The 15000-nt window shown below is 35.4% G+C and overlaps 1 protein-coding gene across 2 annotated transcripts in view; it reads left to right on the top strand.

Moving 5' to 3' along the window:
- Positions 1 to 15000, top strand: part of LOC110517267 (protein sidekick-1-like) — a 382699-nt gene that overhangs the window by 287471 nt on the left and 80228 nt on the right. For both annotated transcript variants that reach the window (XM_036972702.1, XM_036972703.1), the window contains 2 exons: positions 12371 to 12586; positions 14936 to 15000. The exon at positions 14936 to 15000 is cut by the window's right edge and continues 57 nt beyond it. In XM_036972702.1, coding sequence (XP_036828597.1) covers positions 12371 to 12586; positions 14936 to 15000 — 281 coding nt within the window. The remainder of the gene's footprint in view (positions 1 to 12370; positions 12587 to 14935) is intronic.

Here is a 15000-nt window from a genome sequence, read left to right as displayed (position 1 = left end):
TATATCAGACCTCTAACTTATATCAGACCTCTAACTTATATCAGACCTCTAACTTATATCAGACCTATAACTTATATCAGACCTCTAACTTATATCAGACCTCTAACTATAACTTATATCAGACCTCTAACTTATATCAGACCTCTAACTTAAATCAGACCTCTAACTTATATCAGACCTCTAACTTATATCAGACCTATAACTATAACTTATATCAGACCTCTAACTTATATCAGACCTCTAACTTATATCAGACCTCTAACTTATATCAGACCTCTAACTTATATCAGACCTATAACTTATATCAGACCTCTAACTTATATCAGACCTCTAACTATAACTTATATCAGACCTCTAACTATAACTTATATCAGACCTCTAACTTATATCAGACCTCTAACTTATATCAGACCTCTAACTTATATCAGACCTATAACTTATATCAGACCTCTAACTTATATCAGACCTATAACTTCCATCAGACCTCTAACTATAACTTATATAAGACCTCTAACTATAACTTATATAAGACCTATAACATATATCAGAATCAGACCTCTAACTATAACTTATATCAGACCTCTAACTATAACTTATATCAGACCTCTAACTATAACTTATATCAGACCTCTAACTTATATCAGACCTCTAATTTATATCAGACCTATAACTTATATCAGACCTCTAACTTATATCAAACCTCTAAATATAACTTATATCAGACCTCTAACTTATGTCAGACCTCTAACTTATATCAGACCTCTAACTTATATCAAACCTCTAACTATAACTTATATCAGACCTATAACTTATATCAGACCTATAACTTATATCAGACCTTTAACTTATATCAGACCTCTAACGTATATCAGACCTCTAACTTATATAAGACCTATAACATATATCAGATTCAGACCTCTAACTTATATCAGACCTATAACTTATATCAGACCTATAACTTATATCAGACCTCTAACTTAAATCAGACCTCTAACTTATATCAGACCTCTAACTTATATCAGACCTCTAACTTATATCAGACCTCTAACTTATATCAGACCTATAACTTATATCAGACCTCTAACTTATATCAGACCTCTAACTATAACTTATATCAGACCTCTAACTTATATCAGACCTCTAACTTAAATCAGACCTCTAACTTATATCAGACCTCTAACTTATATCAGACCTCTAACTTATATCAGACCTCTAACTTATATCAGACCTATAACTTATATCAGACCTCTAACTTATATCAGACCTCTAACTATAACTTATATCAGACCTCTAACTATAACTTATATCAGACCTCTAACTTATATCAGACCTCTAACTTATATCAGACCTATAACTTATATCAGACCTCTAACTTATATCAGACCTATAACTTATATCAGACCTCTAACTATAACTTATATCAGACTTCTAACTATAACTTATATCAGACCTCTAACGTATATCAGACCTATAACTTATATCAGACCTATAACTTATATCAGACCTTTAACTTATATCAGACCTCTAACTTATATCAGACCTATAACTTATATCAGACCTTTAACTTATATCAGACCTCTAACGTATATCAGACCTCTAACTTATATAAGACCTATAACTTATATCAGACCTATAACTTATATCAGACCTATAACTTATATCAGACCTATAACTTCCATCAGACCTCTAACTATAACTTATATCAGACCTCTAACTATAACTTATATCAGACCTATAACTATAACTTATATCAGACCTATAACTTATATCAGACCTATAACTTATATCAGACCTATAACTTATATCAGACCTATAACTTCCATCAGACCTCTAACTATAACTTATATCAGACCTCTAACTATAACTTATATCAGACCTCTAACTATAACTTATATCAGACCTATAACTTATATCAGACCTTTAACTTATATCAGACCTCTAACGTATATCAGACCTCTAACTTATATCAGACCTCTAACTATAACTTATATAAGACCTATAACATATATCAGATTCAGACCTCTAACTTATATCAGACCTCTAACTTATATCAGACCTCTAACTTATATCAGACCTATAACTTATATCAGACCTATAACTTATATCAGACCTATAACTTATATCAGACCTCTAACTTATATCAGACCTATAACTTATATCAGACCTCTAACTTATATCAGACCTATAACTTATATCAGACCTATAACTTATATCAGACCTATAACTTATATCAGACCTCTAACTTATATCAGACCTATAACTTATATCAGACCTATAACTTATATCAGACCTATAACTTATATCAGACCTCTAACTTATATCAGACCTATAACTTATATCAGACCTCTAACTTATATCAGACCTATAACTTATATCAGACCTATAACTTATATCAGACCTATAACTTATATCAGACCTCTAACTTATATCAGACCTATAACTTATATCAGACCTTTAACTTATATCAGACCTCTAACGTATATCAGACCTCTAACTTATATAAGACCTATAACTTATATCAGACCTCTAACTTATATCAGACCTCTAACTATAACTTATATCAGACCTCTAACTCTAACGTATATCAGACCTCTAACTATAACTTATATCAGACCTATAACTATAACTTATATCAGACCTCTAACTCTAACGTATATCAGACCTCTAACTATAACTTATATAAGACCTCTAACTATAACTTATATAAGACCTATAACATATATCAGACCTCTAACTTATATCAGACCTCTAACTTATATTAGACCTCTAACTATAACTTATATAAGACCTATAACTTATATCAGACCTCTAACGTATATCAGACCTCTAACTTATATAAGACCTATAACTTATATCAGACCTCTAACTTATATCAGACCTCTAACTATAACTTATATCAGACCTCTAACTCTAACGTATATCAGACCTCTAACTATAACTTATATCAGACCTATAACTATAACTTATATCAGACCTCTAACTCTAACGTATATCAGACCTCTAACTATAACTTATATAAGACCTCTAACTATAACTTATATAAGACCTATAACATATATCAGACCTCTAACTTATATCAGACCTCTAACTTATATTAGACCTCTAACTATAACTTATATCAGACCTCTAACTATAACTTATATCAGACCTCTAACTATAACTTATATCAGACCTATAACTTATATCAGACCTTTAACTTATATCAGACCTCTAACGTATATCAGACCTCTAACTTATATCAGACCTCTAACTATAACTTATATAAGACCTATAACATATATCAGATTCAGACCTCTAACTTATATCAGACCTCTAACTTATATCAGACCTCTAACTTATATCAGACCTATAACTTATATCAGACCTATAACTTATATCAGACCTATAACTTATATCAGACCTCTAACTTATATCAGACCTATAACTTATATCAGACCTCTAACTTATATCAGACCTATAACTTATATCAGACCTATAACTTATATCAGACCTATAACTTATATCAGACCTCTAACTTATATCAGACCTATAACTTATATCAGACCTATAACTTATATCAGACCTATAACTTATATCAGACCTCTAACTTATATCAGACCTATAACTTATATCAGACCTCTAACTTATATCAGACCTATAACTTATATCAGACCTATAACTTATATCAGACCTATAACTTATATCAGACCTCTAACTTATATCAGACCTATAACTTATATCAGACCTTTAACTTATATCAGACCTCTAACGTATATCAGACCTCTAACTTATATAAGACCTATAACTTATATCAGACCTCTAACTTATATCAGACCTCTAACTATAACTTATATCAGACCTCTAACTCTAACGTATATCAGACCTCTAACTATAACTTATATCAGACCTATAACTATAACTTATATCAGACCTCTAACTCTAACGTATATCAGACCTCTAACTATAACTTATATAAGACCTCTAACTATAACTTATATAAGACCTATAACATATATCAGACCTCTAACTTATATCAGACCTCTAACTTATATTAGACCTCTAACTATAACTTATATAAGACCTATAACTTATATCAGACCTCTAACTTATATCAGACCTCTAACTATAACTTATATAAGACCTCTAACTATAACTTATATCAGACCTCTAACTATAACTTATATTAGACCTCTAACTATAACTTATATCAGACCTCTAACTATAACTTATATTAGACCTCTAACTATAACTTATATCAGACCTCTAACTATAACTTATATCAGACCTCTAACTATAACTTATATCAGACCTCTAACTATAACTTATATCAGACCTCTAACTATAACTTATATCAGACCTCTAACGTATATCAGACCTCTAACTATAACTTATATAAGACCTCTAACGTATATCAGACCTCTAACTATAACTTATATCAGACCTCTAACTATAACTTATATCAGACCCATAACTATAACTTATATTAGACCTATAACATATATCAGAATCAGACCTCTAACTATAACTTATATCAGACCTCTAACTATAACTTATATCAGACCTCTAACGTATATCAGACCTCTAACTATAACTTATATCAGACCTCTAACTATAACTTATATCAGACCCATAACTATAACTTATATTAGACCTCTAACTATAACTTATATAAGACCTCTAGCTTATATCAGAATCAGACCTCTAACTATAACTTATATTAGACCTCTAACTATAACTTATATCAGACCTCTAACTATAACTTATATAAGACCTCTAACGTATATCAGAATCAGACCTCTAACTATAACTTATATCAGACCTCTAACTATAACTTATATCAGACCTCTAACTATAACTTATATCAGACCTCTAACTATAACTTATATCAGACCTCTAACTATAACTTATATTAGACCTCTAACTATAACTTATATCAGACCTCTAACTATAACTTATATCAGACCTCTAACTATAACTTATATCAGACCTCTAACTATAACTTATATCAGACCTCTAACTATAACTTATATCAGACCTCTAACGTATATCAGACCTCTAACTATAACTTATATCAGACCTCTAACTATAACTTATATAAGACCTCTAACGTATATCAGACCTCTAACTATAACTTATATCAGACCTCTAACTATAACTTATATCAGACCTCTAACTATAACTTATATCAGACCTCTAACGTATATCAGACCTCTAACTATAACTTATATAAGACCTCTAACGTATATCAGACCTCTAACGTATATCAGACCTCTAACTATAACTTATATCAGACCTCTAACTATAACTTATATAAGACCTCTAACGTATATCAGACCTCTAACTATAACTTATATAAGACCTCTAACGTATATCAGACCTCTAACTATAACTTATATCAGACCTCTAACTTATATAAGACCTATAACATATATCAGAATCAGACCTCTAACTATAACTTATATCAGACCTCTAACTATAACTTATATCAGACCTCTAACTATAACTTATATCAGACCTCTAACGTATATCAGACCTCTAACTATAACTTATATCAGACCTCTAACTATAACTTATATCAGACCCATAACTATAACTTATATTAGACCTCTAACTATAACTTATATAAGACCTCTAGCTTATATCAGAATCAGACCTCTAACTATAACTTATATTAGACCTCTAACTATAACTTATATCAGACCTCTAACTATAACTTATATAAGACCTCTAACGTATATCAGAATCAGACCTCTAACTATAACTTATATCAGACCTCTAACTATAACTTATATCAGACCTCTAACTATAACTTATATCAGACCTCTAACTATAACTTATATCAGACCTCTAACGTATATCAGACCTCTAACTATAACTTATATCAGACCTCTAACTATAACTTATATCAGACCTCTAACTATAACTTATATTAGACCTCTAACTATAACTTATATAAGACCTCTAGCTTATATCAGAATCAGACCTCTAACTATAACTTATATTAGACCTCTAACTATAACTTATATCAGACCTCTAACTATAACTTATATAAGACCTCTAACTATAACTTATATAAGACCTCTAGCTTATATCAGAATCAGACCTCTAACTATAACTTATATCAGACCTATAACTATAACTTATATCAGACCTCTAACTTATATCAGACCTATAACTTATATCAGACCTCTAACTATAACTTATATCAGACCTCTAACTTATATCAGACCTCTAACTTATATCAGACCTCTAACTATAACTTATATCAGACCTCTAACTATAACTTATATCAGACCTCTAACTTATATCAGACCTCTAATTTATATCAGACCTCTAACTATAACTTATATCAGACCTCTAACTATAACTTATATCAGACCTCTAACTATAACTTATATCAGACCTCTAACTTATATCAGACCTCTAATTTATATCAGACCTCTAACTATAACTTATATCAGACCTCTAACTATAACTTATATCAGACCTCTAACTTATATCAGACCTCTAACTTATATCAGACCTCTAACTATAACTTATATCAGACCTCTAACTATAACTTCCATCAGACCTATAACTATAACTTATATTAGACCTATAACTTATATCAGACCTTTAACTATAACTTCCATCAGACCTATAACTTATATCAGACCTCTAACTTATATCAGACCTCTAACTATAACTTATATTAGACCTATAACATATATCAAAATCAGACCTCTAACTATAACTTATATTAGACCTCTAACTATAACTTATATCAGACCTCTAACTATAACTTATATCAGACCTCTAACTATAACTTCCATCAGACCTATAACTTATATCAGACCTCTAACTTATATTAGACCTATAACTTATATCAGACCTCTAACTATAACTTATATAAGACCTCTAACTATAACTTATATAAGACCTATAACATATATCAGAATCAGACCTCTAACTATAACTTATATCAGACCTCTAACTATAACTTATATCAGACCTCTAACTATAACTTATATCAGACCTCTAACTATAACTTATATAAGACCTATAACTATAACTTATATAAGACCTATAACATATATCAGAATCAGACCTCTAACTATAACTTATATCAGACCTCTAACTATAACTTATATCAGACCTCTAACTATAACTTATATCAGACCTCTAACTATAACTTATATCAGACCTCTAACTATAACTTATATCAGACCTCTAACTATAACTTATATCAGACCTCTAACTATAACTTATATCAGACCTCTAACTATAACTTATATCAGACCTATAACATATATCAGATTCAGACCTCTAACTATAACTTATATCAGACCTCTAACTATAACTTATATCAGACCTCTAACTATAACTTATATCAGACCTCTAACTATAACTTATATCAGACCTCTAACTTATATCAGACCTCTAACTATAACTTATATCAGACCTCTAACTATAACTTATATCAGACCTCTAACTTATATCAGACCTCTAACTATAACTCATATCAGACCTCTAACTTATATCAGACCTCTAACGTATATCAGACCTCTAACTTATATAAGACCTATAACTTATATCAGACCTCTAACTTATATCAGACCTCTAACTTATATCAGACCTATAACTTATATCAGACCTCTAACTATAACTTATATCAGACCTCTAACTATAACTTATATCAGACCTCTAACTATAACTTATATCAGACCTCTAACTATAACTTATATCAGACCTCTAACTATAACTTATATCAGACCTCTAACTATAACTTATATCAGACCTCTAACTATAACTTATATCAGACCTCTAACTATAACTTATATCAGACCTCTAACTTATATCAGACCTCTAACTATAACTTATATCAGACCTCTAACTATAACTTATATCAGACCTCTAACTTATATCAGACCTCTAACTATAACTCATATCAGACCTCTAACTTATATCAGACCTCTAACGTATATCAGACCTCTAACTATAACTTATATCAGACCTCTAACTATAACTTATATAAGACCTATAACATATATCAGACCTCTAACTTATATAAGACCTATAACTTATATCAGACCTCTAACTTATATCAGACCTATAACTTATATCAGACCTCTAACTTATATCAGACCTCTAACTTATATCAGACCTCTAACTATAACTTATATCAGACCTCTAACTTATATCAGACCTCTAACTTAAATCAGACCTCTAACTTATATCAGACCTCTAACTATAACTTATATCAGACCTCTAACTATAACTTATATCAGACCTCTAACTATAACTTATATCAGACCTCTAACTTATATCAGACCTATAACTTATATCAGACCTCTAACTTATATCAGACCTATAACTTATATCAGACCTCTAACTATAACTTATATCAGACCTCTAACTTATATCAGACTCTGACTTCCATCATGTGCACATTCAGATAGTCTTGTCCATCTAGGCCTACTTTCCCCTCGTTACCTTGTCGGGAAACATTGATATTGTGTCAGATATGAACCAATACCAGACATAATTAACCATACAGGCTATAAAGCCTTGGCTACAGGTGAAACAATTTACAGCTCTGATTTTCTCCCCATTATAACTGTGTAGGGGGGTAGATAACAGTGGTTTCCTGTTAGAGGAATTTAATTTACTCTGATTTTCTCCCCATTATAACTGTGTAGGGGGGTAGATAACAGTGGTTTCCTGTTAGAGGAATTTAATTTACTCTGAATTTCTCCCCATTATAACTGTGTAGGGGGGTAGATAACAGTGGTTTCCTGTTAGAGGAATTTAATTTACTCTGAATTTCTCCCCATTATAACTGTGTAGGGGGGGTAGATAACAGTGGTTTCCTGTTAGAGGAATTTAATTTACTCTGAATTTCTCCCCATTATAACTGTGTAGGGGGGTAGATAACAGTGGTTTCCTGTTAGAGGAATTTAATTTACTCTGAATTTCTCCCCATTATAACTGTGTAGGGGGGTAGATAACAGTGGTTTCCTGTTAGAGGAATTTAATTTACTCTGAATTTCTCCCCATTATAACTGTGTAGGGGGGGTAGATAACAGTGGTTTCCTGTTAGAGGAATTTAATTTACTCTGAATTTCTCCCCATTATAACTGTGTAGGGGGGGTAGATAACAGTGGTTTCCTGTTAGAGGAATTTAATTTACTCTGAATTTCTCCCCATTATAACTGTGTAGGGGGGGGTAGATAACAGTGGTTTCCTGTTAGAGGAATTTAATTTACTCTGAATTTCTCCCCATTATAACTGTGTAGGGGGGGGTAGATAACAGTGGTTTCCTGTTAGAGGAATTTAATTTACTCTGATTTTCTCCCCATTATAACTGTGTAGGGGGGTAGATAACAGTGGTTTCCTGTTAGAGGAATTTAATTTACTCTGATTTTCTCCCCATTATAACTGTGTAGGGGGGTAGATAACAGTGGTTTCCTGTTAGAGGAATTTAATTTACTCTGAATTTCTCCCCATTATAACTGTGTAGGGGGGGGGTAGATAACAGTGGTTTCCTGTTAGAGGAATTTAATTTACTCTGATTTTCTCCCCATTATAACTGTGTAGGGGGGTAGATAACAGTGGTTTCCTGTTAGAGGAATTTAATTTACTCTGATTTTCTCCCCATTATAACTGTGTAGGGGGGTAGATAACAGTGGTTTCCTGTTAGAGGAATTTAATTTACTCTGAATTTCTCCCCATTATAACTGTGTAGGGGGGGGTAGATAACAGTGGTTTCCTGTTAGAGGAATTTAATTTACTCTGATTTTCTCCCCATTATAACTGTGTAGGGGGGTAGATAACAGTGGTTTCCTGTTAGAGGAATTTAATTTACTCTGAATTTCTCCCCATTATAACTGTGTAGGGGGGTAGATAACAGTGGTTTCCTGTTAGAGGAATTTAATTTACTCTGAATTTCTCCCCATTATAACTGTGTAGGGGGGTAGATAACAGTGGTTTCCTGTTAGAGGAATTTAATTTACTCTGAATTTCTCCCCATTATAACTGTGTAGGGGGGGTAGATAACAGTGGTTTCCTTGACAAGGGTAGAAATGGAGCTTTCCAGAAATGCCAGAAGTTGTTTACTGTCCTGCTAATAGTCAACAAACAGCATTAGTGTTTCCCAGGAAACAGGAAAAAAGAAACCACAACTTATATTTGCTGACCGCGACGAGCTGCAACACAGATGAATGAATAACAACACTGGAACACTAAGTACATAGCTCTAGAACTAGAACAGTAAAGTAGTTAGCTCTAGAACCTCAACACTAAAGTACATAGCTCTAGAACTAGAACAGTAAAGTAGTTAGCTCTAGAACCTCAACACTAAAGTACATAGCTCTAAAACTAGAACAGTAAAGTAGTTAGCTCTAGAACTAGAACAGTAAAGTAGTTAGCTCTAGAACTAGAACAGTAAAGTAGTTAGCTCTAGAACTAGAACAGTAAAGTAGTTAGCTCTAGAACCTCAACACTAAAGTACATAGCTCTAGAACTACCACACTAAAGTACATAGCTCTAGAACTAGAACAGTAAAGTAGTTAGCTCTAGAACCTCAACACTAAAGTACATTGCTCTTGAACTACCACACTAAAGTACATAGCTCTAGAACTAGAACACTAAATAACTTAGCTCTATAACTACAACACAAAAGTAGTTCGCTCTTGAACAATATCTAGTGAAACCTAGTCTACTCTGTCCTCTCTCAGTGAAGTAGTGATGTTTCATCTGTTGTTATGCTCGGTATGAGGACAACCCTGCTGCTTCTCTTCACATTAACTATCCCTCACACACACACACACACACACACACACATGTACACACACACACACACGCATGTACCCACACACACACACACGCATGTACACACACACACACACACACACACACGCATGTACACACACACACACACACACACACACGCATGTACACACACACACACAGGTACAGGTATGGTGTGATGAATGAGTGTGTGGATGTGGGTAGATCTATTTGTTGTGAAAAGGTTAGTGGGTGTGTGTGTGTATAACTTCTCCATCTGTCCATCTCTCTCCCAATTCAATTCAATGTAAGGCTTTATTCACATGGGAAACGTGTGTTTACGTTGCCAAAGCAAGTGAGGTAGATAAACAAAAATGAAATAAACAACAAAACATTTGTAACAGTAAACAAGTACATAATAAATAAAAGTGAAATAAACAATAAAAAATGAACAGTAAACATTACACTCACAGAAGTTCCAAAAGAATAAAGACATTTCAAATGTCATATTATGTCTATATACAGTGTTGTAACGATGTGCAAATAGTTAAAGTACAAAAGGGAAAATAAATAAACATAAATATGGGTTGTATTTACAATGGTGTTTGTTCTTCACTGGTTGCCGTTTTCTTGTGACAACGGGTCACAAATCTCACTGCTGTGATGCACACTGTGGAATTTCACCCAGTAGATATCAAAATGTATCAAAATAGGATATGTTTACAATTTATTTCTGGGTCTGTGTAATCTGAGGGAAATATGTCTCTCTAATATGGTCATACATTGGGCAGGAGGTTAGGAAGTGCAGCTCAGTTTCCACCTCATTTTGTGGGCAGTGAGCACATAGCCTGTCTTCTCTTGAGAGCCAATGTGTCATGTAATTATCTTTTTGTTTTCCATTGATTTGGTCTAATTGTGCTGCTGTCCTGGGGCTCCTCTGTGACGTCTGTTTGTGTTTGTGAACAGAGCCCCAGGACCAGCTTGCTTAGGGGACTCTCTGCAGAATTGATGATTAGTGGGTATCGGCCTAATTCTCGCTCTCAATTAAATTAAAGGGCTTTATTGGCATGGGGAACATATGACTACATTGCCAAAGCAAGTGAAATAGATCATTAACAATAATCTCTCTCTCCATCTCCATCTCCATCTCTCTCTCTCTCTCTCTCTCTCTCTCTCTCTCTCTCTCTCTCTCTCTCTCTCTCTCTCTCTCTCTCTCTATCTATCTCTCTCCATCTCTCTCTCTCTCTCTTTCTCTCTCTCTCTCTCTCTCGCTCTTTCTCTCTCTCTCTCTCTCTCCATCTCCATCTCTCTCTCTCTCTCTCTCTCTCTCGCTCTTTCTCTCTCTCTCTCTCTTTCTCTCTCTCGCTCTCATCTCCATCGCTGTCTCTCTCTCTCTCTTTCTCTCTCTCTCCTCTCTCTCTCTTTCTCTCTCTCGCTCTTTCTCTCTCTCTCTCCATCTCCATCTCTCTCTCTCTTTCTCTCTCTCTCTCCTCGCTCTCTCTCTCTTTTTCTCTCTCTCTCTCTCTCGCTCTTTCTCTCTCTCTCTCCATCTCCATCTCTCTCTCTCTCTCTCTCTCTCTCGCTCTTTCTCTCTCTCTCTCTCTCCATCTCCATCTCTCTCTAGGTTATGTGATATTGTGGTGTGTTTCTGGGTCAGCATCGGGGTCAGGGTCGGAGGGCAATGCCTCCTGTGAGGAGCGAGCTCTCGCTAACTCTACCCTGCAATACAAGGTCACCAGCTTGACCTCTATGACATCATACGCCCTGGAGGTCGCCGCCATGACAGCGGCGGGAAGAGGCGTGGCCACCACCTCCACCATCTCCTCTGGAGTTCCACCAGGTCAGACAACACATCTTCATCATCATCATCATCATCATCATCATCACATTCCATCATATATATGAGACGTCCACAGCATCACAGAAAGAGAGTGAGGAGCTCAGAAGATGCCATTATCTTTACCTCCGCTGATAAGTGGCTGTTACTGCAACGGCCATGACTCAAAACACACACACACACACACACACACACACACACACACACACACACACACACACACACTGGAGTCACAATCATGTAGAACAGCTTAGACAAACAGTCTGTGTGTCTGTGTGTCTGCGCGAGAGAGAGGAAGACATTGGACAAAGGCCAAGATGCAATCATTATTACCCCTTATTAACAGATAAGAGATAAGTCATTATTAGCCCTTATTAACCACTAATAGCTACGTCATTGAGGGAAACAGAGAGAGAAACTAAGAGAAATAGAATAGAGGCAGAGAGAGAGAGAGAGAGAGAGAAAGGTTTGGAGAGAGACAGAAAGAAACAGAAAGAGACAGAGAGAGACAGAGAGAGACAGAGAGAGATAGAGAGAGAAAGGTTTGGAGAGAGACAGAAAGAAACAGAAAGAGACAGAGAAGACAGAGAGAGACAGAGAGAGACAGAGAGAGATAGAGAGAGAAAGGTTTGGAGAGAGACAGAAAGAAACAGAAAGAGACAGAGAAGACAGAGAGAGACAGAGAGAGACAGAGAGAGATAGAGAGAGACAGAGAGAAATAGAGAGAGAGACAGAGAGAGAAAGATAGAGTCAGAGAGAGACAGAGAGAAAGAGAGAGTCAGAGAGAGACAGAGAGAGACAGAGAGAGATAGAGAGAGAAAGGTTTGGAGAGAGACAGAAAGAAACAGAAAGAGACAGAGAGAGACAGAGAGAAATAGAGAGAGAGACAGAGAGAGAAAGATAGAGTCAGAGAGAGACAGAGAGAAAGAGAGAGTCAGAGAGAGACAGAGAGGGACAGAGAGAAAGAGAGAGTCAGAGAGAGACAGAGAGGGACAGAGAGAAAGAGAGAGTCAGAGAGAGACAGAGAGAGACAGAGAGAAAGAGAGAGTCAGAGAGAGACAGAGAGGGACAGAGAGAAAGAGAGAGTCAGAGAGAGACAGAGAGGGACAGAGAGAAAGAGAGAGTCAGAGAGAGACAGAGAGAGACAGAGAGAGAAAGATACTTTCATTCCAGGTCATGTGTCTTCTCAGTCATGTTGACACTGGTCCACTACCAGGTCATGTGTCTTCTCAGTCATGTTGACACTGGTCCACTACCAGGTCATGTGTCTTCTCAGTCATGTTGACACTGGTCCACTACCAGGTCATGTGTCTTCTCAGTCATGTTGACACTGGTCCACTACCAGGTCATGTGTCTTCTCAGTCATGTTGACACTGGTCTACTACCAGGTCATGTGTCTTCTCAGTCATGTTGACACTGGTCCACTACCAGGTCATGTGTCTTCTCAGTCATGTTGACACTGGTCCACTACCAGGTCATGTGTCTTCTCAGTCATGTTGACACTGGTCCACTACCAGGTCATGTGTCTTCTCAGTCATGTTGACACTGGTCTACTACCAGGTCATGTGTCTTCTCAGTCATGTTGACACTGGTCCACTACCAGGTCATGTGTCTTCTCAGTCATGTTGACACTGGTCCACTACCAGGTCATGTGTCTTCTCAGTCATGTTGACACTGGTCTACTACCAGGTCATGTGTCTTCTCAGTCATGTTGACACTGGTCTACTACCAGGTCATGTGTCTTCTCAGTCATGTTGACACTGGTCTACTACCAGGTCATGTGTCTTCTCAGTCATGTTGACACTGGTCTACTACCAGGTCATGTGTCTTCTCAGTCATGTTGACACTGGTCTACTACCAGGTCATGTGTCTTCTCAGTCATGTTGACACTGGTCTACTACCAGGTCATGTGTCTTCTCAGTCATGTTGACACTGGTCCACTACCAGGTCATGTGTCTTCTCAGTCATGTTGACACTGGTCCACTACCAGGTCATGTGTCTTCTCAGTCATGTTGACACTGGTCCACTACCAGGTCATGTGTCTTCTCAGCCATGTTGACACTGGTCTACTACCAGGTCATGTGTCTTCTCAGTCATGTTGACACTGGTCTACTACCAGGACATGTGTCTTCTCAGTCATGTTGTTGTTCTGATTAATATTGTTGTTGTAGTAGTTGTTAATGGTAATCCCATGTCCACTACTACTATTATTATTGATGCTGGTCCCACCATTTATTTATATATAAATATATGTATATTAATATATAAATATATATTTTTCGATATGTATAGTTTGTCTGTGTCTCAGAGCTTCCTGGTGTGCTCTCTAATCTGTTGTTGTGTCTGTCTCAGAGCTTCCTGGTGTGCCTTCTAACCTGGTCATCTCCAACATCAGCCCTCGCTCCGCCACACTAAGG

Source organism: Oncorhynchus mykiss, unplaced genomic scaffold (genome assembly GCF_013265735.2).
Source record: "Oncorhynchus mykiss isolate Arlee unplaced genomic scaffold, USDA_OmykA_1.1 un_scaffold_190, whole genome shotgun sequence".
In the NCBI taxonomy this organism is placed as follows: Eukaryota; Metazoa; Chordata; class Actinopteri; order Salmoniformes; family Salmonidae; genus Oncorhynchus; species Oncorhynchus mykiss.
The sequence above is the reverse complement of the archived record's forward strand: the minus strand, read 5'-3'. Positions and strand labels throughout refer to the sequence as shown.